The sequence below is a fragment of the Globicephala melas genome, chromosome X (assembly GCF_963455315.2).
Source record: "Globicephala melas chromosome X, mGloMel1.2, whole genome shotgun sequence".
NCBI lineage: Eukaryota > Metazoa > Chordata > Mammalia > Artiodactyla > Delphinidae > Globicephala > Globicephala melas.
The window spans coordinates 88,289,829-88,317,010 of NC_083335.1; the positions used below are offsets into that span (position 1 = coordinate 88,289,829).

Here is a 27,182-nt window from a genome sequence, read left to right on the forward strand (position 1 = left end):
GGCTTCCCTGGCGGTGCAGTGGTTAAGAATCCACCTGCCAATGCAGGGGACACGGGTTCGAGCCCTGGTCCGGGAAGATCCCACATGCCGCAGAGCAACTAAGCCCGTGCGCCACAACTACTGAGCCTGCGCTCTAGAGCCAGGGAGCCACAACTACTGAAGCTCGCACGCCTAGAGCCTGTGCTCTGCAACAAGAGAAGCCACTGCAATGAGAAGCCCGCGCACCGCAACGAAGAGTAGCCCCCACTAGCTGCAACTAGAGAAAGCCCACGCGTAGCAACGAAGACCCAACACAGCCAAAGATAAATAAATAAAATAAATAAATTTTAAAAAAGAAATTTATAGTGTAAAATTTATAAACATAGAAAACCAATAATGTATGCTTTTAATGAATAAAAAAGGAGATAGAGTCCCTGCCCTGGAAGAACTTGGGGGCATTTGAAAAGAGTCAAGTAAAACCATGATTACAATGCAGTACCACAAAAGCCACCATTAGAATGGGCACCTAATACAGATGCGGAAGTTGGAGAAGGTGGAGGAAGTTTTCCCAGAAATGACAAAGTCTTCCACACCTCTCTCCCACACTTAACCAAGTCCTGAAAGACAAGAAGGGGTTACCCAGGTTAAAGATAGGAAGGAAGGGTGTTTTCTAGCAGATGGTGACATTTGCAAAATCTCAGAGGGGAGAAACTGCAGAGCCCGGTTTGGAAACTGCCAGTGGTTTCTCGGAGCTGGAGTAGAGGAGCGGGGCAAAGAAAGGGATGGAGGGAGTTCGTGGGCGCCTCCTGACATAGGCTCTGACTGGGCTAAGGAGCTGGCCTGCCTCGTGAAGGATAGAAGAATATTGAAGCAGAAGAGTTAACAGGTGCATCATGAATTATATAAGAGGATGGCTCTGGAGGCAAGATTATTTAGTTGTTTTCTTTGTTGTTGTTTGCTTGTTTTAAAAGAAAACCAGACAAGAAATAATGGGGTCTCGATTGAGACAGAAGGGGTGGTGGCTGAGAGATAACCCAGCATGTCCAAACAGTAGAGTAGGACTCAGGGAGGGATTAGCTGTAGGCGTGGGGAGAGGAGCTTCTGGTTTGGGCATCTTGGGTGCATGATGGACTGACAGAGGTTGCATTTTGTGCCAACTCACGCGGCCCCTGGCCACCATGATTGCACCAGGAACGAGCATCTTACAAATGTTTAGTTCAAATATAAAAAGATACAGAGGAAGGACGGAGGATGGTGGTTACCGCTGAATGGGTTTTCTCCGGTGCTGGTGATCGCGCGGGTGGGGGTGGGGAGACAGATGGGGGTATGTGTGGCTTTGGATTCATCTGGAACGTTTTAATTACAAAATTAAAGCTGATGTAAATGTAACATTCACTGGTGTTACATTTCTGTGAGCACCCGGGTGTCATCTTATTTTCTGCACTTTTCTGTGTGTTTGAACTAAATTTAATAACCAAATGGCAAGAAATGTGCAAGCAACAGAGGAGCTTCAGTACATGAAAGGCTTTGAGCCCTATCCAAGGGTTAAACCAGCGAGCCCCGGGGGCGGGGAATGGTGCGGTCGTCAGCCTTTGTGTTTGCACAATGTGTGTAGAGAGAAAAGCCTCGGGAGACCCGTACCCGGCTGAGTGGGTGGGGTGGGCGGGGGGAGGTGCGGGCGGGGAGCTTTTCCCCTAGCCCCGCCCCGGCCCCGCCCCGAGCTCCCGGCCTGTCGAAGCCCCTTCTCCTTTCGTGACACCTATTTCGGTCTCTAGGTAACGTGGGGTCGGGGGTCAAACAGCGCGGCTGCAGGGTGGCAGCTGCCTGCCGGCCCCTCTTCTCGGCCCCTTGACCCTCGGACGCTCAGAGCCATGGCGCTGCCGCTGCTGCCGGGCCACAGCTTCAACCGCAACGTGAGTAGTGAGGGCGCCCGAGGTCAGAGGTCCCGGCCGCAGTCTGGGGTCCAGGTGTGGACACTCCCCCGGCCCCTACTGGAGGCCTCGTGACGCTGCTTCGCCTTCTGTGGACGGGGCGCAGCTTGGACCAAAATTTGTAGGCTGGTGGAACCCTTACTCTCTACCTCCCCTTCCCCCTCTCCCCAACTGCATCTGGATACTTTTCCTACGTTAGATACAGAAGTAGAGTCCTTATAGGTGTTAGGACCCTCGAAGGTAGCCGATGGTAGGTTGATGATGATAATCATCGTTGAGCGTTGAAGGTGTGCCAGGAGCTGTGCTTTAATCACCTTACACAGCATTAGATGTTCCCAACAGCCCTTTGTATTAGCTACTATTTTTAATTCCCATTTTTCAGTGGAGGAAACTGAGGCACAGAGTGATGAGTCAGTCACTCACTGGCCAGAGCTACTCAATCTCAGTGGTGAAGCTGGGTTCCCTCCAGGCAACCAGTCTCCACAGCCCAGGAGCCTAATCACGATCCTTAATACCCTTTGTGAAAGAGTTTGCTATTAGAGTGAAGAAACCTGGCACTCTCAAGGCTGGTAGGGGGCAGATAAGGGTTCCACCTGCCTATAAAGTTTATCCTAAACTTTATAGTGAAGGATCCAAAGTTGGAGTTCTTTCTTCATTTAGAATTGGGAATGGCTCATTTCGAAACAAGATGAAAGTACCAAACGACACAACACAACAACATTAAAAACCCTGAGCATGCAAGAACTTTTGCCAGTAAATAGCATCTTATTTAAACCACAGCAGGAAAATGATTCAGGTTTTTGTTTGCACTGGTCACTACTCTTTACTTGGGTTTTCCAGTTGTGTCTGTAGGAAGTAGGTAAGTACTACACTGATGGGAGGGAACTTGCTGGAGCCACTCAAGGTATTTGTGTAAACCTCTGTTAAGTTTAGAAAGCAGGCAGCAGATTGAAGCATTCGACTTTCTGGATCCTGAACAGTGTCTGCATCCAAGTTGTTGGCCCTAAAGTACCACTTATCTTTATAGCTTCAGGCCACTGCACTCTGACCCCCACAGGTTAGCTGGCCAGTTCAACTTGTTTCTTGACCACTGGTTTGTGCATTTCTTGGCTGACGTGTAGAGGCTGGCCTTCCAACCTAACGTTGCCCTTTGGTAAGATTAAGCCAGTCACACAAATTAAGTAAGACCCCTGAAAGGCAGGGCATGAAAAAAGATTCCAGAAGTAAAGAAGCATGCTGTGTAAAAGTAATTGTAATCAAAATTGAACGTAGATCCCACAGCTTTGGGCCTAGCAACACTTCAGATCCACAGCTCTCACATGCAGTGACTAAGGGTGGGAAGGAAGAACAGTGGTTGAATGAGATATTTTAAAATCTGCAAGGCTGCACTGAGTGTACTTTTGCTTTTTTAAAAATTTGTGAAGTATAACACATATACAGAAAAGTGCACAATGGATGATCACAGAATGAACATCAAAATAGAAAATATTACCAGGACTCCCAAAGCATCAACGTTGACTAGGGTTGCCGGATTTACCAAGTAAAAATACATGTCCCAAATATTGCATGGGATCTACATATATTAAAAGATTCTTTGTTGTTTATCTGAAATTCAAATTTAACTGAGCAGCTTGTATTTTACATGGCAACCCTACCTATGACCCTTTCTGGTCTTTACCCCTTCTCTATTCTCCAAAGGCAACCCCTCTCCTGGCTGCTACCACTATAGTTCGGTTTGGCTTGCTTTTGAAATTTCTGTCAGTGCAAATGTCCGGTTTTTATTCTTTTGTGACTGGCTTTTTTTTTTTTTTTAAGCTCAACATTGTTTGTGGGATTTGTTCATGTGGCTGTCTTTAGAGATAGTTTGTATGTTTTCATTGCTCTAGAGTATTCCACTGTATGAGTATGACATCATTTATATACACATTTTACTCTTGATAGAGATTTGGTTTGTTTGGGGTTATTAAGAATACTTTGCTGGGACTATTCCTGTTCATGTCTCTCAGTACAACTGCCAGATCAAATGGTATTCTTTTTTTTTGTTTTTAGTAAAGTTCTTTTTTTAATATATTTTTTAAATTTTTCAAATGGCATTCTTATGTTCAGCTTTGGTGGATGCTGTCACAGCGCTTATCCCAATTTAAATTCCCACCAGCATTTTATGTTCCTGTTGCTCCATAGCCTTTCTAACACTTGATATTGTTAGTCTCTTAAATTTTAGTTGTTTTGGTCAGTGGGCGTAGTGTGACTCTGTCGTTTTAATCCACAATTCTCTGATTCCTAACGAAATTGACCACATTTCACACATTTATTGGTCATTTGGATATTGTCTTTTGTGTGGTGTCTATTTGTCGTTTGTCTAATCTCTGGTGGGTTGCCTGCCCTTTTCTTAGTGATTTGTAGGAGTTCTACATAGATTTTGGATATGACTCCTTTGTCAGATATTTGTGTTATAAGTGTCTTTTAGTCTGTGGTTGGCCTTTTTACTCTCTTAATGATGTTTTTGATGAAGAATTTTTCCTTTAAATTAGTGCTTTTGGTTTCCTATTTAAGAAATAGTTCCTTACACCAAGTCATGATGATATTTTCCTGTGTCATCTGGAAATTTCGTTGTTTTTACCTTTCATGTTTAGACCTATAATCTAACTAGAATACATTTTCGTGTGTGTGTATGAAAAGAGGTAGAGGGGTCAGGTTGTATTTTTCCCCATGTGGATATTCAGTTAACCCAGAGCCATTTGTTAAAGAACACAATTCTGAGTAAATTTTGAAGAGCTTTACTGGCTTTATTCAGTGATTAATGAATCAGGCAGATGGAAAGGAGCTCTGAAGAGCTATACAAGGCAAGAGATTTTGTAGGGAAGTTGTACTAGGCAAAAAATCGGATTGGTTATTGTAAGGTTACTTTCCTTATAGGGAATGGCAGGGGTTTCTCAGGCAGATTACCTAACTAATGCTGATTAGGAGACTCATGGTTGATTGGTTTAAGATTCTATTTCTGGGAGAGCTGAAACTGTAACTAAGTTGAATTTCAGATTGGTAACATGGGGCTTAGCATAAGCAACTCCATTTGGGTTCTGTTGTCCTTAATACGTTTTTTAGAAATGGCCACCTTTTCTCCACTTCTCCGCAGAGCTACTTTTGTCATAAGTCAAGTATCCAAAATATGTGTGGGTCTGCTTCTAGACTTGTGAGTGTATTTAAAAAAATATTTATTTACTTCATGCCTCAGACCAATAGGAGGGTGTGTGTGTGTGAGAACTAGAGAATGACAGTATACTTATTAGATACCTTGGGCTGTCATTCAACAAATCAGTATTTATATACTGAGTGTCCTAGTATGTGCCCAAAGCAGGTGGCTGCATTAAAAAAATTGTTACACTAGCCTTGGGGTTAAAGGTGCTATGTGTTGCCAAAAAATTGATATTTTTAAAACCTTGCACTTAGTTAAAAGATTGGATGTTCTCTGGCACAGAATGGTCAGAGAGTCAGTAAAGCCAAATCTGGCCTTTCTATCCCCACCTCCCTCCTGCCTATTACAGAGCTTTGTCTGCTTAATTAAATTATTGAGAGAAAAACCTTGGCCTCCTGGAGATAGCATAATTACTGGCTGTTTGGGTTTAAAATTATAACACAAGCTAACTAACTTTTACACTTTTTCTTAGAAATTAAAAAAAGAACTTGCTCCCCCCCTTAATTAGCTGCTGGTAGTCAGTCAGGAGCGATAGATTGGTTTCTGTCCACAGCTAGGTGATGTGCAACCTCTCCTTCTATATCTGAAATACAAGAAGTATTGTGCTTTCTAAAATATAAGCATTTGTATCACTGATGACGTTAAAATTATTCTGATGTGAATTAATTGCAAACCTTAGGGAAAGATCACAATTCCAGACCCGAAGTATCTTTTTTCCAAGAATTTACATGCTGGATTTGTATTGAGCTAAGAGAATCTCAGGCATATTGTCAAGAATGATAGGATATTAAAGTTAAAAGGGACACTTCCAGCCAAAGCTGAAAATCCTTTCTACAGCATTTTAGACAGATGGTTGTGTAGCTGATCCTGAATGTCTCTAATGAATAATGAGGAGCACACTTTCTGTTTTTTATGAAGCTACCTCGCCACCATCTTAGGAGGGTTTGTCGTAAATAGTCCATCCTCTAACTTATAGTGAAGCAACTGTTTCCTTAAGAAGAAAAAGAAATTTTTTGAATTCACAACAGTAAAATAAAACATATTTAGAAACTGTCTCTCTTACAGAAATACCTTGAAATTTATTTTTATCTAGATTACTATAAGCCTATATATTAATGTAGGAAAAATCACTCTTTGGGAAATTTACCAGCAATTTAAATGATAAACAACTGAGAGAGAAAAACTATGAGTACTACATAGTACACATATTGATTTCATTGTGTGGTGTTAGCTAAGCCAATCTAAGTTTAGCTCAGTGACAAATACAATCGTAAAACAATCACTTTATTCACAAGGTAGAGGGTTTTCCAGCCTAAAATTCTGCCGGCAGATTCCTGACTATGTTCTTAGTGGTCAATTCCATGGCCTTAAAATAACCTGCATCAGGTCCAAAGCCCTTAACCTGAGACCCCAGGCCATTAGAGTTTGTCACTCATTTTGTGAGATCAATTTAATGAATCATGACCAGGATTTAGGAAAAAGAAAAAGGAAAAAAAAAAATAAACAGAATACGGTAGAATAGAATAAAAGAATCAGTGTATTATGCTTGGGAAGAGTAAGTATTGTTTCATGAACTTTTGTTTCTGTCATGTGTGTACGTGAACTGGGTTGCGCTAAAATCTGTTTGTTATTGTGGCAGTCAGCGTTTGAAAAACACTCTCGTTAGAGCCATCTCCACCAGTTCTTGCCTCTGATTTAAATTCTGATCTTCAACATCCTTCAAGGCCAAATCTAGTCTCTTACCCTTCAGGAAGTCTCAACTGATCCTAGTCAGCCTTTCTCAGTGTTTTTTTGTTTTTTATTAAGGTACAATTCACATAACATAAAGTAAACCATTAACCATTTCAAAGTGTACAATTCAGTGGCATTTAGTACATTCACAGTGTTTTGCAACTGTCACCTCTATCTAACTAGTTCCAACATATTTTCATCATCCCACAATCTTTTTACCCCAGAGGAACCTTTGAAATGATTTTCAGGTCTTGGAGAACTCCTGCATAAAGATGATTTCTATAGCCCATGGTACCTTAGCATGATCCATGAGTTGTAGATGTAGTGATCCAATAATAATTGTCTTTTTGAGTAAAGAGTAATAGTTTTCTGTGGATTTGTTGATTTCAGCAAATTAATTAACCTAGTCTGTGTGGTTTCCTTTTCTCACAAGGGATCTCAACTCTAACACCAGTGGGAGTGTACTAGGGGAAATGTCAAGGGTTTCTTTCTTGTTGTATTGTAAAATTTCCTACTTGATTTCTCCTCTTTTCTCCTTATTCAAGTAGGCCTAAAAATCCTCTCAGAGTTTCTACTGTAGAGGGTGCCGTAAGGTATGAAATGTGGTATAATGGTATGAGCAAGAGTAGTTTTCTCCCTTATTTAAAACAAAAAATGACTTTTAGCCAGGTTTTCTTGAGAAACAAACAGGTAGTTAAGCTTAGCTTTCCTTTGTTTCCTTTTCATACATTAAAAAAATTCATAAGGCAGCATCATACATTTCTGTTAAATAACTGTTTTAATCCAAGGTGGGATTTACTTTTTCAAAAAGTAGGTTCAGTTGATTTAATTTAAATTAAGGTTATAAATTCATTTTAATTAATGCTGTTTAAACATGAAAATATAGACAGTGTTAAATAAGCAAAGCTACTAAAATCATATTGACAAAGCAATATGAATAAAAATAGAGCCTAAGACACAATTTTATGTGAGACCTAAAAATTAAGGTTTTTTTACTGACTGGCATGATCAGGCTCAAATATAGGCAGTTATAGAATCATTATAATCTTAATCTCCTTGTAGACCTATATACACAAGAATATGATTTTTTAAACTAAAGAATAAAAATTAGCTCTTCAGTGTGAAACCGATGCTTGTATTTTGCCACATAGACACGTAATTCTGAGTCAAATTTGAGATAAGCACTCACAGATTTCATTTTCAACCGAAATGAGAAGATTTCTCACCTTTCTCTTGATACTTGTTAAACAAGGAAAGCTTTGCTTATATATGTGAGAAGTTGAAAACTGCAGCAAAATGCTCACTGCTTTCCTATGAATGGCAGGATCCTTGATTTTCATGTAAATTTGGAACTGGCCATAGGTGTATGTTTAATTTTATAAGAAATTGCTGAACAGTCTTCCAAAGTGGCTGTACCATTTTGCGTTCTCACCAGCAACAAATGAGAGTTCCTGTTCTTCCGGATTCTCGAGAGCATTTGGCATGGGCAGTGTTTGGATTCTAGCCAATCTCATAGGTGTATAGTGGTAACTCATCCTGATTTAAACTTTTATTTCCCTAATGGCTTAGGAATGATGTTGAACATCTTTTCATGTGCTTATTTGCCATCCGTATATCCTCTTTGGTGAAATGTGTGTTTGTGTCTTTTGCCCATCTTTAATTGAGTTGTTTCCTTACTGTTGAGTTTTGAGAGTTCTTTATATATTCCGGATACAAGTCCGTTGTTGGATATGTGGTTTACAAATATTTTCTCCCAGTCTATGGCTTGAATTTTCATTCTCTTAAAACAAGGCTAGAAAATATGTATACATTTTTAAAGATAAAATACCACATGAATCCACACTGATATTTGAAATGCTAAGTAAGGATTATAGGAATTTTATTTAACTTCTTTGATTATTTATCTTTTACTTACATTGAAATCTTGATTCATAAGGACATTACTTGCTTTATCCTACCATAAATAAAAATATATATCCATATAATAGTTTTTGAGTAATAATAATGTTATTATTAACAATTTGAGTTTTGAAAATAGGTTAAGATTTCTTTGTATTTCTTACTGTTTTTAGGATTTATCCCCCTAGGAATGTATGGTCAAATTATTGGGTTTTAATTTCATTTAAGTATGGTTAAGTCACCAACTCAGTACCCAGTTAGGTTGATTGTTGCTTTTCAGTTTTAACTTAAATTTTTTTTTTATTATAATGTAAAAGTAAAACATTTCTGTGGTTTCAAAGTCAAATTTACAAAGTGAGGTGCATTCAGACAAGTCCTAGCTTTTCTCCCTGTCCCTTCAGTCTTGTTCCCTCCCTCACTCACTCTAGAAGTAACATTAAAAAAAAAACTATTTAGCTTGGGTTATCCTTCCTTTTTTGTTTTTGTTTTTTAAAATAGCAAATTCTTAACTATATTTACATGGCCTCTTATTAAATAAATGATAGCATACTCTACGTATTCTCTTGCACCTTCCATTTTTCGTTTTAACAGGTATATCTTGGAGATTTCTTAATAGTCGTATGCAGAGCTATACTCATTCCATTGGAATGTGTATTCCGTTTGTAGCTACATAGTACTCCATTGTGTGGACATACCATAGTTTGTTTAACTCATCCCCTCTTGATGTATAGTTGTATTATTTCCAGGCTTTTGCTATTATAAATAATGCTGAAATAAATAGCCAAAGTTGTGCTTCAGAAGAAACCATCAAAAAACTGAAAAGGCAACTACAGTTATTTTACAGGGAGAAAATAGTTGCAAAGCATATATATGATGAGGGATTTATATCCAGTATATATAAAGAACTCTAAAAACTCAACAATAAAGAGATAAATAATCCAGTTAAAAATGGGCAAAAGATCTGAGTAGACATTACTCCAAAGACGCTCAAATATCCAATAAACACATGAAAAGATGCTCAATATCATTAGTCATTAGAGAGATGGAAATTAAAACCACAATGAGATATTACTTCACACTCACTAGAATGGCTATAACAAAACAGACAATACCAAGTGTTGCCAAGGATGTGTAGTAATTGAAACCCTCTTATGTTGCTGGTAGGAATGTATAATAGTGCTGCTGCTATGGAAAAGTCTGCAGTTCCATGAAAGTTTAAACATAGAGTTACTATATGATACAGCACTCCTAGGTATAGACCCAAGAGAAAAGAAAACATATGTCCACAAAAAATGTGTACATGAATGTTCATAACAGCATTATTCATGATAGCCAAAAAGTAGAAACAACCCAAATGTCCATCAGCTGGTGAATGGATAAACAAAATGTGGTATATCAATACAATGGAATATTATTTGGCCAGAACAAGGAATGAAATATTGATACATACCACAACATAGATGAACCTCAAAAACATTATACCACAAGCAATATGCAAAAGACTATATATTGTATGATCCCATTTATGTGAAATGTACAGAATAGGCAAATCTATAGTGACAGAAAGATTAATCGTTGCCTAGACCTGTGTGGGGGAAGGGAGGAAGTGGGGAGCAACTGCTAATGGGTATGGGGTTTCTTTTTGGGATGATGAAAGTGTTCTGAAATTAGATTATGGCGAAGATTGTGCAATTTGTAATCATAGTAAACTCCTTTGTATTGTATATTTTAAATGATTGAAATTTATGATAGACACAGTTTGCTTCTGCATCTTGACTATTGTAAATAATGCTGCTATGAACATTAGGGTGCATGTATCTTTTTGAATTAGTGTTTTCATTTTCTTTGGCTCTATACTCAGTTAAGGGACTAATATCCAAAATATATAAACAGCTCGTGTAACTCAATATCAAAAAAACAAATAACCCAATTTAAAAATGGGCAGAATAGACATAAATAGACATTTTTCCAAAGAAGACATACAGATGGCCAACAGGCACATGAAAAATATGCTCAACATTGCTGATCATCAGAGAAATGCAAATCAAAACTACAATGAGATATCACCTCACACCTCTTAGAATGCTATAATCAAATAGAACACAAGTAACAAATGTTGGCAAGGATATGGAGAAAAGGGAACCCTTTGTACACTCTTGGTGGGAATGTAAGCCACTATGGAAAACAGTATGGAGGTTCCTCAAAAAAACTAAAATTAGAACTACCATATGACATATAAATTATACCTCAGTGAAACTGTTAAAAAAATAAATAGCCAAAGAAAGGAGTTGGTGGTGGGGAATTGCTGGACAAACAATAGGTGTTTACTGTGCCAGATCACAGGATGGTTTTGATTTAGTTTTCTGTTACTTGTTCCTGGTAACTATTGAAATGTCCTTGAAATCACATGATTTAAGACTGGGTCACTTTTTTTTTTTTTTTTTTTTTTTTTTTTTTTGGCAGTACGCGGGCCTCTCACTGTTGTGGCCTCTCCCGTTGAGGAGCACAGGCTCTGGACATGCAGGCTCAGCGGCCATGGCTCACGGGCCCAGTCACTCTGCAGCATGTGGGATCTTCCCGGACCGGGGCATGAACCCGTGTCCCCTGCATCGGCAGGCGGACTCCCAACCACTGCGCCACCAGAGAAGCCCTGGGCCACTTCTTGAAGCTGCTATTCATAACTTTGGAAATGACATAAAACTCCATTGCTATTCCTACATGTTAATTTGTATTTCAGAAATTAGAGTCACTTTGCCTATTCAGGGATCAAACACCTAACTTTGGTCATTTTTGTATTCTGTCCTGAACTTTATAGCTATGTCACTTAGGACACTCAGATTCTTTTTCTCTCTCCATTTTGCCATCTTCAGAATGTTGGCTTTACTTTCTTAGGCTTGTGACCTCATGGTTGCAAGATGGTTGCCTCAGTTCCGGACATCACAACTTCTTACAATGGTGTTCAAGACAAGCAGGAAGGAGGGGTGGGGGAAGGCTCTTATATCAGAAAACAAAATGTTTCTCAGTCCCCCATTAGGTTTCTGCCCTACATCTTATTGACTAAACTTAAGTCACATGGCTATCCTTTGCTACAAGGGACATTGGGAGCTTGATTTTTCACCATCTATTTTTGGAGCTGGGAAAGAGAAAAGGGAGCAATTAATGGCTGCTGGGAACCAGGAAACTTTGTTTGCCACACCAGCCGGAGACTCAAACCTGTGAGTCTAGATGCTCTCCTCAGACTTAGCATACCTTTCTTTAAAACTTTTTAGTGTTTTTTTTTTTTTGGTCCCACATTTGCCGGATGGTGGACATTTTTTTTTTAATTTACTTTATTTATTTATTTTTTACATCTTTATTGGAGTATAATTGCTTTACAATGGTGTGTTAGTTTCTGCTGTATAACAAAATGAATCAGTTATACATATACATATGTTCCCATATCTCTTACCTTTTGCGACTCCCTCCCTCCCAACCTCCCTATCCCACCCCTCCAGGTGATCGCAAAGCACCGAGCTGATCTCCCTGTGCTATGCGGCTGCTTCCCACTAGCTATCTACCTTACGTTTGGTAGTGTATATATGTCCATGCCTCTCTCTCGCTTTGTCACAGCTTACCCTTCCCCCTCCCCATATCCTCAAGTCCATTCTCTAGTAGGTCTGTGTCTTTATTCCTGTCTTTCCCCTAGGTTCTTCATGACATTTTTTTTCTTAAATTCCATATATATGTGTTAGCATATGGTATTTCTCTTTCTCTTTCTGACTTACTTCACTCTGTATGACAGACTCTAGGTCTATCCACCTCATTACAAATAGCTCAATTTCGTTTCTTTTTATGGCTGAGTAATATTCCATTGTATATATGTGCCACATCTTCTTTATCCATTCATCCAATGATGGACACTTAGCTTGTTTCCATCTCCGGACTATTGTAAATAGAGCTGCAATGAATATTTTGGTACGTGATTCCTTTTGCATTATGGTTTTCTCAGGGTATATGCCCTGTAGTGGGATTGCTGGGTCATATGGTAGTGCTACTTGTAGTTCTTTAAGGAACCTCCATACTGTTCTCCACAGTGGCTGTATCAATTTACATTCCCACCAACAGTGCAAGAGGGTTCCCTTTTCTCCACACCCTCTCCAGCATTTATTCTTTCTAGATTTTTTGATGATGGCCATTCTGACTGGTGTGAGATGATATCTCATTGTAGTTTTGATTTGCATTTCTCTAATGATTAATGATGTTGAGCATTCTTTCATGTGTTTGTTGGCAGTCTGTATACCTTCATTGGAGAAATGTCTATTTAGGTCTTCTGCCCATTTTTGGATTGGGTTGTTTGTTTTTTTGTTATTGAGCTGCTTATAAATTTTGGAGATTAATCCTTTGTCAGTTGCTTCATTTGCAAATATTTTCTCCCATTCTGAGGGTTGTATTTGATCTTGTTTATGGTTTCCTTTGCTGTGCAAAAGCTTTGAAGTTTCATTAGGTCCCATTTGTTTATTTTTGTTTTTATTTCCATTTCTCTAGGAAGTGGGTCAAAAAGGATCTTGCTGTGATTTATGTCATAGAGTGTTCTGCCTATGTTTTCCTCTAAGAGTTTGATAGTGTCTGGCCTTACATTTAGGTCTTTAATCCATTTTGAGTTTATTTTTGTGTATGGTGTTAGCGAGTGTTCTAATTTCATACTTTTACATGTACCTGTCCAGTTTTCCCAGCACCACTTATTGAAGAGGCTGTCCTTTCTCCACTGTACATTCCTGCCTCCTTTATCAAAGATAAGGTGACCATAGGTGTGTGGGTTTATCTCTGGGCTTTCTATCCTGTTCCATTGATCTATATTCCTGTTTTTGTGCCAGTACCATACTGTCTTGATTACTGTAGCTTTGTAGTATAGTCTGAAGTCAGGGAGCCTGATTCCTCCAGCTCCATTTTTCGTTCTCAAGATTGCTTTGGCTATTCAGGGTCTTTTGTGTTTCCATACAAATTGTGAAATTTTTTGTTCTAGTTCTGTGAAAAATGCCAGTGGTAGTTTGATAGGGATTGCATTGAATCTGTAGATTGCTTTGGGTAGTAGAGTCATTTTCACAGTGTTGATTCTTCCAAACCAATCCATCTATTTGTATCATCTTTAATTTCGTTCATCAGTGTCTTATAATTTTCTGCATACAGGTCTTTTGTCTCCTTAGGTAGGTTTATTCCTAGATATTTTATTCTTTTTGTTGCAATAGTAAATGGGAGTGTTTTCTTGATTTCACTTTCAGATTTTTCATCATTAGTGTATAGGAATGCCAGAGATTTCTGTGCATTAATTTTGTGTCCTGCAATTTTACCAAACTCATTGATCAGCTCTAGTAGTTTTCTGGTAGCAAGTTTAGGATTCTCTATGTATAGTATCATGTCATCTGCAAAGAGTGACAGCTTTACTTCTTTTCTGATTTGGATTCCTTTTATTTCCTTTTCTTCTCTGATTGCTGTGGCTAAAACTTCCAAAACTATGTTGAATACGAGTGGTGAGAGTGGGCAACCTTGTCTTGTTCCTGATCTTAGTGGAAATGCTTTCAGTTTTTCACCATTGAGGATGATGTTGGCTGTGGGTTTTTCATATATGGCCTTTATTATGTTGAGGAAAGTTCCCTCTATGCCTACTTTCTGCAGGATTTTTATCATAAATGGGTGTTGAATTTTGTCGAAAGCTTTCTCTGCATCTATTGAGATGATCATATGGTTTTTCTCCTTCAATTTGTTAATATGGTGTATCACATTGATTGACTTGCATATATTGAAGAATCCTTGCATTCCTGGAATAAACCCCACTTGATCATGGTGTATGATCCTTTTAATGTGCTGTTGGATTCTGTTTGCTAGTATTTTGATGAGGATTTTTGCATCTATGTTCATCAGTGATATTGGCCTGTAGTTTTCTTTCTTTGTGACATCCTTGTCTCATTTTGCTCTCAGGGTGATGGTGGCCTCGTAGAATGAATTTGGGAGTGTTCCTCCCTCTGCTGTATTTTGGAAGAGTTTGAGAAGGATAGGTCTTAGCTATTCTCTAAATGTTTGATAGAATGCGCCTGTGAAGCCATCTGGTCCTGGGCTTTTGTTTGTTGGAAGATTTTTAATCACAGTTTCAATTTCAGTGCTTGTGATTGGTCTGTTCATATTTTTATTTCTTCCTAATTCAGTCTTGGCAGGTTGTGCATTTCTAAGAATTTGTCCATTTCTCCCAGGTTGTCCATTTTAGTGGCATAGAGTTGCTTGTAGTAATCTCTCATGATCTTTTGTATTTGTGCAGTGTCAGTTGTTACTTCTCCTTTTTCATTTCTAATTCTATTGATTTGAGTCTTCTCCCTTTTTTTCTTGATGACTCTGGCTAATGGTTTATCAATTTTGTTTATCTTCTCAAAGAACCAGCTTTAGTTTTATTGATCTTTGCTATTGTTTCCTTCATTTCTTTTTCATTTATTTCTGATCTGATTTTTATGATTTCTTTCCTTCTGCTAACCTTAGGGTTTTTTTATTCTTCTTTCTCTAATTGCTTTAGGTGCAAGGTTAGGTTGTTTATTCGAGATGTTTCCTGTTTCTTAAGGTAGGATTGTATTGCTATAAACTTCCCTCTTAGAACTGCTTTTGCTGCATCACATAGATTTTGGGTAGTCGTGTCTCCATTGTAATTTGTTTCTAGGTATTTTTTTATTTCCTGTTTGATTTCTTCAGTGATCACTTCGTTATTAAGTAGTGTATTGTTTAGCCTCCATGTGTTTGTATTTTTTACAGATCTTTTCTTGTATTGATACCTAGTCTCATAGTGCTGTGGTCGGAAAAGATACTTGATACAATTTCAATTTTCTTAAATTTACCAAGGCTTGATTTGTGACCCAAGATATGATCTATCCTGGAGAATGTTCCATGAGCACTAGAGAAAAATGTGTATTCTGTTGTTTTTGGATGGAGTGTCCTATAAATATCAATTAAGTCCATCTTGTTTAATGTATCATGTAAAGCTTGTGTTTCCTTATTTATTTTCATTTTGGATGATCTCTCCATTGGTGAAAGTGGGTGTTAAAGTTCCCTACTATGAATGTGTTACTGTCGATTTCCCCTTTGATGGCTGTTAGTATTTGCCTTATGTATTGAGGTGCTCCTATGTTGGGTGCATAAATATTTACAATTGTTATATCTTCTTCTTGGATCGATCCCTTGATCATTATGTAGTGTCCTTCTTTGTCTCTTCTAATAGTCTTTATTTTAAAGTCTATTTTGTGTGATATGAGAATTGCTACTCCAGCTTTCTTTTGGTTTCCATTTGCATGAAATATCCTTTTCCATCCCCTCACTTTCAGTCTGTATGTGTCTCTAGGTCTGAAGTGGGTCTCTTCTAGACAGCATATATAAGGGTCTTGTTTTTGTATCCATTCAACCAATCTGTGTCTTTTGGTGTGAGCATTTAGTCCATTTACATTTAAGGTAATTATCAATATGTATGTTCCTATTCCCATTTTCTTAATTGTTTTGGGTTCGTTATTGTAGGTCTTTTCCTTCTCTTGTGTTTCTTGCCTAGAGAAGTTCCTTTAGCAGTTGTTGTAGAGCTGGTTTGGTGGTGCTGAACTCTCTCAGCTTTTGCTTGTCTGTAAAGGTTTTAATTTCTCCATCAAATCTGAATGAGATCCTTGCTGGGTAGAGTAATCTTGGTTGCAGGTTTTTCTCCTTCATCACTTTAAATATGTCCTGCCAGTCCCTTCTGGCTTGCAGAGTTTCTGCTGAGAGATCAGCTGTTAACCTTATGGGGATTCCCTTGTGTGTTATTTGTTGTTTTTTTCTTGCTGCTTTTAATATGTTTTCTTTGTATTTAATTTTTGACAGTTTGATTAATATGTGTCTTGGCGTATTTCTCCTTGTATTTATCCTGTATGGGCCTCTCTGTGCTTCCTGGACTTGATTAACTATTTCCTTTCCCATGTTAGGGAAGTTTTCCACTATAATCCCTTCAAATATTTTCTCAGTCCCTTTCTTTTTCTCTTCTTCTTCTGGAACCCCTATAATTCGAATGTTGGTGCGTTTAATGTTGTCCCAGAGGTCTCTGAGACTGTCCTCCGTTCTTTTCATTCTTTTTTCTTTATTCTGCTCTGCAGTAGTTATTTCCACTATTTTATCTTCCAGGTCACTTATCCGTTCTTCTGCCTCAGTTATTCTGCTATTGATCCCATCTAGAGTATTTTTAATTTCATTTATTGTGTTGTTTATCGTTGTTTGTTTCATCTTTAGTTCTTCTAGGTCCTTGTTAAATGTTTCTTGCATTTTGTCTATTCTATTTCCAAGGTTTTGGATCATCTTTACTATCATTATTCTGAATTCTTTTTCAGGTAGAATGCCTATTTCCTCTTCATTTGTTAGGTCTGGTGGGTTTTTATCTTGCTCCTTCATCTGCTGTGTGTTTTCCTGTCTTCTCATTTTGCTTATCTTACTGTGTTCGGGGTCTCCTTTTTGCAGGCTGCAGGTTTGAAGTTCACGTTCTTTTTGGTGTCTGTCCCCTGTGGCTAAGGTTTGTTCAGTGGGTTGTGTAGGCTTCCTGGTGGAGGGGACTAGTGCCCGTGTTCTGGTGGATGAGGCTGGATTTTGTCTTTCTGGTGGGCAGGTCCACGTCTGGTGGTGTGTTTTGGGGTGTCTGTGGAGTTATTATGATTTTAGGCAGCCTCTCTGCTAACAGGTGGGGTAGTGTTCCTGTTTTGCTAGTTGTTTGGAATAGGATGTTCAGCACTGTAGCTTGCTGGTCGTTGAGTGAAGCTGGGTGCTGGTGTTAAGATGGAGGTCTCTGGGAGATTTTTGCCATTTGATATTATGTGTAGCTGGGAGGTTTCTTGTGGACCAGTGTCCTGAAGTTCGCTCTCCCACCTCAGAGGCAGAGCACTGACTCCTGGCTGCAGCACCAAGAGCCTTTCATCCACACGGCTCAGAATAAAAGGGAGAAAAAGTAGAAAGAAAGAATTAGTAGAAGAAGGAGAAGGAGAAGGAGAAGAAGGAGAAGGAGAAGGAGAAAGAAAGGAGAGAGGGAGGGAGGGAGGGAGGGAAGGAAGGCAAAAAAGAAAGAAAGAAGATAAAGTAAAATAAAATAAAGTTATTAAAATAAAAAAATGATTATTAAGAGAAAAAATAAAATAAAAAAAAATACAGACAGATAGAACCCTAGGACAAATGGTGGAAGCAAAGCTATACAAACAAAATCTCACACAGAAGCATACACATACACACTCACAAAAAGAGGAAAAGGGGAAAAAATCATAAATCTTGCTCTCAAAGTCCACCTCTTCAATTTGAGATGATTCGTTGTGTATTCATGTATTCCACAGATGCAGGGTACATCAAGTTGATTGTGGAGCTCTAATCCGCTGCTTCTGAGGCTGCTGGGAGAGATTTCCCTTTCTCTTCTTTGTTCTCACAGCTCCCAGGGGCTCAGCTTTGGATTTGGCCCCGCCTGTGCATGTAGGTCACCGGAGGGCGTCTGTTCTTCACTCAGACAGGATTGGGTTAAAGGGGCCGCTGATTCGGGGGCTCTGGCTCACTCAGGCCGGGGGCAGAGAGGGGTACGGAGCGCGGGGTGAGCCTTCGGTGACAGAGGTTGGTATGATATTGCACCAGCCTGAGGCGCGCTGTGCGTTCTCCCGGGGGAGTTGTCCCTGGATCCTGGGACCCTGGCAGTGGCGGGCTGCAGAGGCTCCCCGGAAGGGGGTTGTGGATAGTGACCTGTGCTCGCACACAGGCTTCTTGGTGGCAGCAGCAGCAGCCTTAGCGCCTCATGCCTGTCTCTGAGGTCCGCGCTCTTAGCCGCGGCTCGCACCTGTCTCTGGAGCTCCTTTAAGCGGCGCTCTTAATCACCTCTCCTCACGCACCAGGAAACAAAGAGGGAAGAAAAAGTCTCTTGCCTCTTTGGCAGGTCCAGAGTTTTCCCCGGACTCCCTCCCGGCCAGCCGTGGCGCACTAACCCCCTGCAGGCTGTGTTCACGCCGCCAACCCCAGTTCTCTCCTGGCGCTCCGACCGAAGCCCGAGCTTCAGCTCCCAGCCCCGCCCGCGCCGGCCAGTGAGCAGACAAGCCTCTCCGACTGGTGAGTGCCGGTTGGCCCTGATCCTCTGTGCGGGAATCTCCCCGCTTTGCCCTCTGCACCCCTGTTGCTGTGCTCTCCTCCATGGCTCCGAAGCTTCCCCCTCCACCACCCGCAGTCTCCGCCCGTTGAAGGGGCTTCCTAGTGTGTGGAAACGTTTTCTCCTTGACGACTCCCTCCCACTGGTGCAGGTCCCGTCCCTATTCTTTTGTCTCTGTTTACTCTTTTTTCTTTTGCCCTACCCAGGTACGTGGGGGGGTTTCTTGCCTTTTGGGAGGTCTGAGGTCTTCTGCCGGCGTTCAGTAGGTGTTCTGTAGAAGCTGTTGCACGTGTAGATGTATTTCTGGTGTATCTGTGGGGAGGAAGGTGATCTCCACATCTTACTCTTCTGCCATCTTGGAAATTCTCCTGTGTTTTTTAATTATACAAGTAACACGAGTATATTATCATTGTAAAAATTCAAACACTACCATTCTTTCTTAACAATCTTCTTTTTCATAATGGAAAACAAACCTAACACTCCAGTTAAACCAGTAAGCTCACTGTCTGTCCTTTGAATATATTTTGGACTTTTCCACTCAACTATTGGTTTACTTGCCCCCTTCCCCAACAGCATTCTCATACCTCTTCCTCTTCCCATCCAGATCCTAGTCTTCCCTCGAAACCTGGCTCTAATCCCCCTTCCTCATTAAAGCCTTCCCTGATCATCTCAGCAGGAGCCATCTCTCTGGCTCCATAACCCTGAACACTCATATTGTCCAGACCACTCATTTACTGGCTTATTGGCTATGTTGTGTTTTTCATTCTTTATGTGTGGTTGTAACATTCCTCAGCTGACTGGGAAACTAGGATTGATGCCCTTTGGGTTGCCCCTCCTTACCCAGGGCAGGCCATGAGTAGGTGCCTGTCGATTGCCCCTGTCTACCTGTAGCAGCCATGCCTAGAAACTAGCGGGGATAGACACAGTTTGGGAGAATCATCTTTGGAATGCTACTCACGAGTGTTTTCCACCGCCCCTGTGGGAAAAAAATATTTATTTTAGCAAGAGTGAATATAAAGGAGGAAGAAAGGCATTTACTTTTGTGACTTAAATCGGCGATAAGCCTCTCAGGATACATGGTTTATACAAAGCAGCCAGGACAGCCTGAAGATGTCACCATGCAAGTTGTGACTCAAAGCCTCTCTGTGGCCTGTTGTGCCATGCAGTGGGAAGCTTCTCTTTTCCTTGTTGGCATCCAGTTTGGCTTTTTCTGGAGGCAGCAGATTTTTCTCTGTGCATTATTCAGGCAGGACCCTTTAGCAGACCAGTCTCCCAAGAACAGGATTCCAGATACGCACTAGTACAAATGTAAAGGGACTTCTTGGGTCATTTCCTGAGTTTATCCTGTTCCTACAGTTGTAGAAAGGGCAGAGCCAGCTTTGTGTGTGTGTGTGTGGGGGGGGGTTCTGCAAAGCAAAAAGAAGGGAGAGGTAGGCATTTTCACTCCCTCATTAACCAGGCCCCAGGATGCCGGAATTTGACCTGGGAACTCCACTGTGACAAAGTGACAAGCTTGGCCAGTTGAAGGCCAAATTCTTTGCTTTCCTAACTATGTATTTGGCATTCCAAAGAAGAGAATGGTAACAAACTGCTAGAGTTTGGGGGGAGACCAGGTCAGTTCACATGGATTAATGGTTAATTTAGACCACCTTTTCTTCTTCACCTGTGTTTGATAATTGAAACAGAGATGTTTGTTTTGTCATTTATAGGACTATCTTCCATCTCATTTCTGTGAGACTTCAGTCATTCATTGCTCGTCTGTATTCATGTTCATACTTAATACCTTATAAAAGGCACCTGAGTAGAACCTCTCCTAGTTACTGAGGAAAGTAAACCGTCTCTTTCCTTTTATTGTTAATTGAAATTTTTATGGAAATACTTGTACATTTACATGCAGCTATAAGAAATAATACAGAGAGAGATCCTGTGTACCCTTTACCCACCTTCCCATTGGTAACATTGCAAAACTATAGTATAATAGTGCAACCAGGATATTAACATTAATGTAACATACTGGTCAGATTTTCCCAGTTTTACTTGTACTCATTTGCGTGTGTGCATTTCGTCTATACAGTTCATTACATGTGTAGGTTACTGTGACCACCATGACAGTAAAGATATGGAACAGTCCCATTATCACAAGGATCCCTCCTGTTGCCCTTTTATAACCACACTTACCTCCTTCCCATCAACCTCTGCACCTCCCCCCACCCCATCTTGCCGTTCCTCACCACATCCTAATTCCTGTTCTCTATATCTAAAAATTTATTACTTTGAAAATATTAGATAAATGGAATCATAAAGTATGTACCTCTTGGGATTTTTTTTTCACTTGGCATAATTCTCTGGAGATTTATCCAGGTAGTTGTGTTTATCAGTTGTTCCTTTTATCACTGAGTAGTATTCTGTGTATGTACCACAGTTTCTTTAACCATTTACCTGTTGAAGGATATCTGGGATATTTCCAGCGTTTGGTTGTTAAGAATAAAGCTGCTAACAAAAATTCATGTACAGGTTTTGGTGTGGACATGTGTTTTCATTTTCTGCGATAGATGCCCAAGAGTGCAATTGCTGGATCTTAAGGTAATTGCATGTTTAGTTTTATAAAAAAAACTACCAAACTGTTTTTTTTTAAAAAACATCTTTATTGGAGTATAATTGCTTTACAATGGTGTGTTAGTTTCTGCTTTACAACAAAATGAATCAGCTATATATATACATATGTTCCCGTATCTCTTCCCTCTTGCGTCTCCCTCCCTCCCACCGTCCCTATCCCACCCCTCCAGGTGATCACAAAGCACGAGCTGATCTCCGTGTGCTATGTGGCTGCTTCCCACTAGCTATCTACCTTACGTTTGGTAGTGTATATATGTCCATGCCTCTCTCTCGCTTTGTCACCGCTTACCCTTCCCCCTCCCCATATCCTCAAGTCCATTCTCTAGTAGGTCTGTGTCTTTATTCCTGTCTTACCCCAGGTTCTTCATGACATTTTTTTTCTTAAATTCCATATATATGTGTTAGCATTCGATATTTGTCTCTCTCTTACTGACTTACTTCACTCTGTATGACAGACTCTAGGTCTATCCACCTCATTACAAATAGCTCAATTTCGTTTCTTTTTATGGCTGAGTAATATTCCATTGTATATATGTGCCACATCTTCTTTATCCATTCATCCAATGATGGACACTTACGTTGTTTCCATCTCCAGGCTATTGTAAATAGAGCTGCAATGAATATTTTGGTACATGACTCTTTTTGAATTATGGTTTTCTCAGGGTATATGCCCAGGAGTGGGATTGCTGGGTCATATGGTAGTTCTATTTGTAGTTTTTTAAGGAACCTCCATACTGTTCTCCACAGTGGCTGTATCAATTTACATTCCCACCAACAGTGCAAGAGGGTTCCTTTTTCTCCACACCCTCTCCAGCATTTATTGTTTCTAGACTTTTTGATGATGGCCATTCTGACTGGTGTGAGATGATATCTCCTTGTAGTTTTGATTTGCATTTCTCTAATGATTAGTGATGTTGAGCATTCTTTCATGTGTTTGTTGGCAGTCTGTATATCTTCTTTGGAGGAATGTCTATTTAGGTCTTCTGCCCATTTTTGGATTGGGTTGTTTGTTGTTTTGTTATTAAGCTGCATGAGCTGCTTATAAATTTTGGAGATTAATCCTTTGTCAGTTGCTTCATTTGGAAATATTTTCTCCCATTCTGACGGTTGTCTTTTGGTCTTGTTTATGGTTTCCTTTGCTGTGCAAAAGCTTTGAAGTTTCATTAGGTCCCATTTGTTTATTTTTGTTTTTATTTCCATTTCTCTAGGAGGTAGGTCAAAAAGGATCTTGCTGTGATTTATGTCATAGTGTTCTGCCTATGTTTTCCTCTTACAGTTTGATAGTTTCTGGCCTTACATTTAGGTCTTTAATCCATTTTGAGCTTAGTTTTTTGTATGGTGTTAGGGAGTGATCTAATCTCATACTTCTACATGTACCTGTCCAGTTTTCCCAGAACCACTTATTGAAGAGGCTGTCCCTTCTCCACTGTACATTCCTGCCTCCTTTATCAAAGATAAGGTGACCATATGTGCATGGGTTTATCTCTGGGCTTTCTATCCTGTTCCATTGATCTATCTTTCTGTTTTTGTGCCAGTACCATACTGTCTTGATTACTGTAGCTTTTTAGTATAGTCTGAAGTCAGGGAACCTGATTCCTCCAGCTCCATTTTTCGTTCTCAAGATTGCTTTGGCTATTCGGGGTCCTTTGTGTTTCCCTACAAATTGTGAAATCTTTTGCTCTAGTTCTGTGAAAAATGCCGGTGGTAGTTTGATAGGGATTGCATTGAATCTGTAGATTGCTTTGGATAGTATAGTCATTTTCACAATGTTGATTCTTCCAATCCAAGAACATGGTATATCTCTCCATCTATTTGTATCATCTTTAATTTCGTTCATCAGTGTCTTATAATTTTCTGCATACAGGTCTTTTGTCTCCTTAGGTAGGTTTATTCCTAAATATTTTATTCGTTTTCGTGCAATGGTAAATGGGAGTGTTTTCTTGATTTCACTTTCAGATTTTTCATCATTAGTGTACAGGAATGCCAGAGATTTCTGTGCATTAATTTTGTATCCTGCTACTTTACCAAATTCATTGATTAGCTCTAGTAGTTTTCTGGTAGCATCGTTAGGATTCTCTATGTATAGTATCATGTCATCTGCAAACAGTGACAGCTTTACTTCTTCTTTTCCGATTTGGATTCCTTTTATTTCCTTTTCTTCTCTGATTGCTGTGGCTAAAACTTCCAAAACTATGTTGAATAAGAGCGGTGAGAGTGGGCAGCCTTGTCTTGTTCCTGATCTTAGTGGAAATGCTTTCAGTTTTTCACCATTGAGGATGATGTTGGCTGTGGGTTTTTCATATATGGCCTTTATTATGTTGAGGAAAGTTTCCTCTTTGCCTACTTTCTGCAGGGCTTTTATCATAAATGGGTGTTGAATTTTGTCGAAAGCTTTCTCTGCATCTATTGAGATGATCATATGGTTTTTCTCCTTCAACTTGTTAATATGGTGTATCACGTTGATTGATTTGCATATATTGAAGAATCCTTGCATTCCTGGAATAAACCCCGCTTGATCATGGTGTATGATCCTTTTAATGTGCTGTTGGATTCTGTTTGCTAGTATTTTGTTGAGGATTTGGCATCTATGTTCATCAGTGATATTGGCCCGTAGTTTTCTTTCTTTGTGACATCCTTGTCTGGTTTTGGTATCGGGGTGATGGTGGCCTCGTAGAATGAGTCTGGGAGTGCTCCTCCCTCTGCTATATTTTGGAAGAGTTTGAGAAGGATAGGTGTTAGCTCTTCTCTAAATGTTTGATAGAATGTGCCTGTGAAGCGATCTGGTCCTGGGCTTTTGTTTGTTAGAAGATTTTTAATCACAGTTTCAATTTCAGTGCTTGTGATTGGTCTGTTCATATTTTTATTTCTTCCTGATTCAGTCTTGGCAGGTTGGTCATTTCTAAGAATTTGTCCATTTCTCCCAGGTTGTCCATTTTAGTGGCATAGAGTTGCTTGTAGTAATCTCTCATGATCTTTTGTATTTGTGCAGTGTCAGTTGTTACTTCTCCTTTTTCATTTCTAATTCTATTGATTTGAGTCTTCTCCCTTTTTTTCTTGATGACTCTGGCTAATGGTTTATCTATTTTGTTTATCTTCTCAAAGAACCAGCTTTTAGTTTTATTGATCTTTGCTATTGTTTCCTTCATTTCTTTTTCATTTATTTCTGATCTGATTTTTATGATTTCTTTCCTTCTGCTAACTTTGGGGTTTTTGTTCTTCTTTCTCTAATTGCTTTAGGTGCAAGGTTAGGTTGTTTATTCGAGATGTTTCCTGTTTCTAAAGGTGGGCTTGTATTGCTATAAACTTCCCTCTTAGAACTGCTTTTGCTGCATCCCATAGGTTTTGGGTCATCGTGTCTCCATTGTCATTTGTTTCTAGGTATTTTTTTATTTCCTCTTTGATTTCTTCAGTGATCACTTCGTTTTTAAGTAGTGTATTGTTTAGCCTCCATGTGTTTGTATTTTTTACAGGTCTTTTCCTGTAATTGATATCTAGTCTCATAGCGTTGTGGTCGGAAAAGATACTTGATACAATTTCAATTTTCTTAAATTTACCAAGGCTTGATTTGTGACCCAAGATATGATCTATCCTGGAGAATGTTCCATGAGCACTGGAGAAAAATGTGTATTCTGTTGTTTTTGGATGGAGTGTCCTATAAATATCAATTAAGTCCATCCTGTTTAATGTATCATTTAAAGCTTGTGTTTCCTTATTTATTTTCATTTTGGATGATCTGTCCATTGGTGAAAGTGGGGTGTTAAAGTTCCCTGCTATGAATGTGTTACTGTCGATTTCCCCTTTTATGGCTGTTAGTATTTGCCTTATGTATTGAGGTGCTCCTATGTTGGGTGCATAAATATTTACAATTGTTATATCTTCTTCTTGGATCGATCCCTTGATCATTATGTAGTGTCCTTCTTTGTCTCTTCTAATAGTTTTTAAAGTCTATTTTGTGTGATATGAGAATTGCTACTCCAGCTTTCTTTTGGTTTCCATTTGCATGAAATATCTTTTTCCATCCCCTTACTTTCAGTCTGTATGTGTCTCCAGGTCTGAAGTGGGTCTCTTGTAGACAGCAAATATATGGGTCTTGTGTTTGTATCCATTCAGCCAATCTGTGTCTTTTGGTGTGAGCATTTAGTCCATTTACATTTAAGGTAATTATCGATATGTATGTTCCTATTCCCATTTTCTAAATTGTTTTTGGGTCGTTATTGTAGGTCTTTTCCTTCTCTTGTGTTTCTTGCCTAGAGAAGTTCCTTTAGCAGTTGTTGTAGAGCTGGTTTGGTGGTGCTGAACTCTCTCAGCTTTTGCTTGTCTGTAAAGGTTTTAATTTCTCCATCAAATCTGAATGAGATCCTTGCTGGGTAGAGTAATCTTGGTTGCAGGTTTTTCTCCTTCATCACTTTAAATATGTCCTGCCAGTCCCTTCTGGCTTGCAGAGTTTCTGCTGAAAGATCAGCTGTTAACCTTATGGGGATTCCCTTGTGTGTTATTTGTTGTTTCTCCCTTGCTGCTTTTAATATGTTTTCTTTGTATTTAATTTTTGACAGTTTGATTAATATGTGTCTTGGCGTATTTCTCCTTGTATTTATCCTGTATGGGCCTCTCTGTGCTTCCTGGACTTGATTAACTATTTCCTTTCCCATATTAGGGAAGTTTTCAACTATAATCGCTTCCAATATTTTCTCAGTCCCTTTCTTTTTCTCTTCTTCTTCTGGAACCCCTATAATTCGAATGTTGGTGTGTTTAATGTTGTCCCAGAGGTCTCTGAGACTGTCCTCAGTTCTTTTCATTCTTTTTTCTTTATTCTGCTCTGCAGTAGTTATTTCCACTATTTTATTTTCCAGGTCACTTATCCATTCTTCTGCCTCAGTTATTCTGCTATTGATCCCATCTAGAGTATTTTTAATTTCATTTATTGTGTTGTTCATCATTGCTTGTTTCATCTTTAGTTCTTCTAGGTCCTTGTTGAATGTTTCTTGCATTTTGTCTATTCTATTTCCTAGATTTTGGATCATCTTTACTATCATTATTCTGAATTCTTTTTCAGGTAGAATGCCTATTTCCTCTTCATTTGTTAGGTCTGGTGGGTTTTTATCTTGCTCCTTCAACTGCTGTGTGTTTTTCTGTCTTCTCATTTTGCTTATCTTACTGTGTTTGGGGGTCTCCTTTTTGCAGGCTGCAGGTTCATAGTTCCCGTTGTTTTTGGTGTCTGTCCCCAGTGGCTAAGGTTTGTTCAGTGGGTTGTGTAGGCTTCCTGGTGGAGGGGACTAGTGCCCGTGTTCTGGTGGATGAGGCTGGATTTTGTCTTTCTGGTGGGCAGGTCCACGTCTGGTGGTGTGTTTTGGGGTGTCTGTGGAGTTATTATGATTTTTGGCAGCCTCTCTGCTAACAGGTGGGGTAGTGTTCCTGTCTTGCTAGTTGTTTGGAATAGGATGTTCAGCACTTTAGCTTGCTGGTCGTTGAGTGAAGCTGGGTGCTGGTGTTGAGATGGAGATCTCTGGGAGATTTTCTCTGTTTGATATTATGTGTAGCTGGGAGGTTTCTTGTGGACCAGTGTCCTGAAGTTCGCTCTCCCACCTCAGAGGTACAGCCCTGACTCCTGGCTGCAGCACCAAGAGCCTTTCATCCACATGGCTCAGAATAAAAGGGAGAAAATATAGAAAGAAGGAATTAGTAGAAGTAGAAGGAAAGGAAG

The 27,182-nt window shown here is 39.6% G+C and overlaps 1 protein-coding gene across 1 annotated transcript in view; it reads left to right on the top strand.

The window, feature by feature from the left end:
- The first annotated feature begins 1,764 nt into the window (after positions 1-1,764).
- EFHC2 (EF-hand domain containing 2) overlaps positions 1,765-27,182 on the top strand; it is a 203,088-nt gene continuing 177,670 nt past the window's right edge. Inside the window, 1 exon segment of the mRNA XM_060292248.1 lies at positions 1,765-1,892. Coding sequence (XP_060148231.1) covers positions 1,851-1,892 — 42 coding nt within the window. The 5' untranslated portion in view covers positions 1,765-1,850.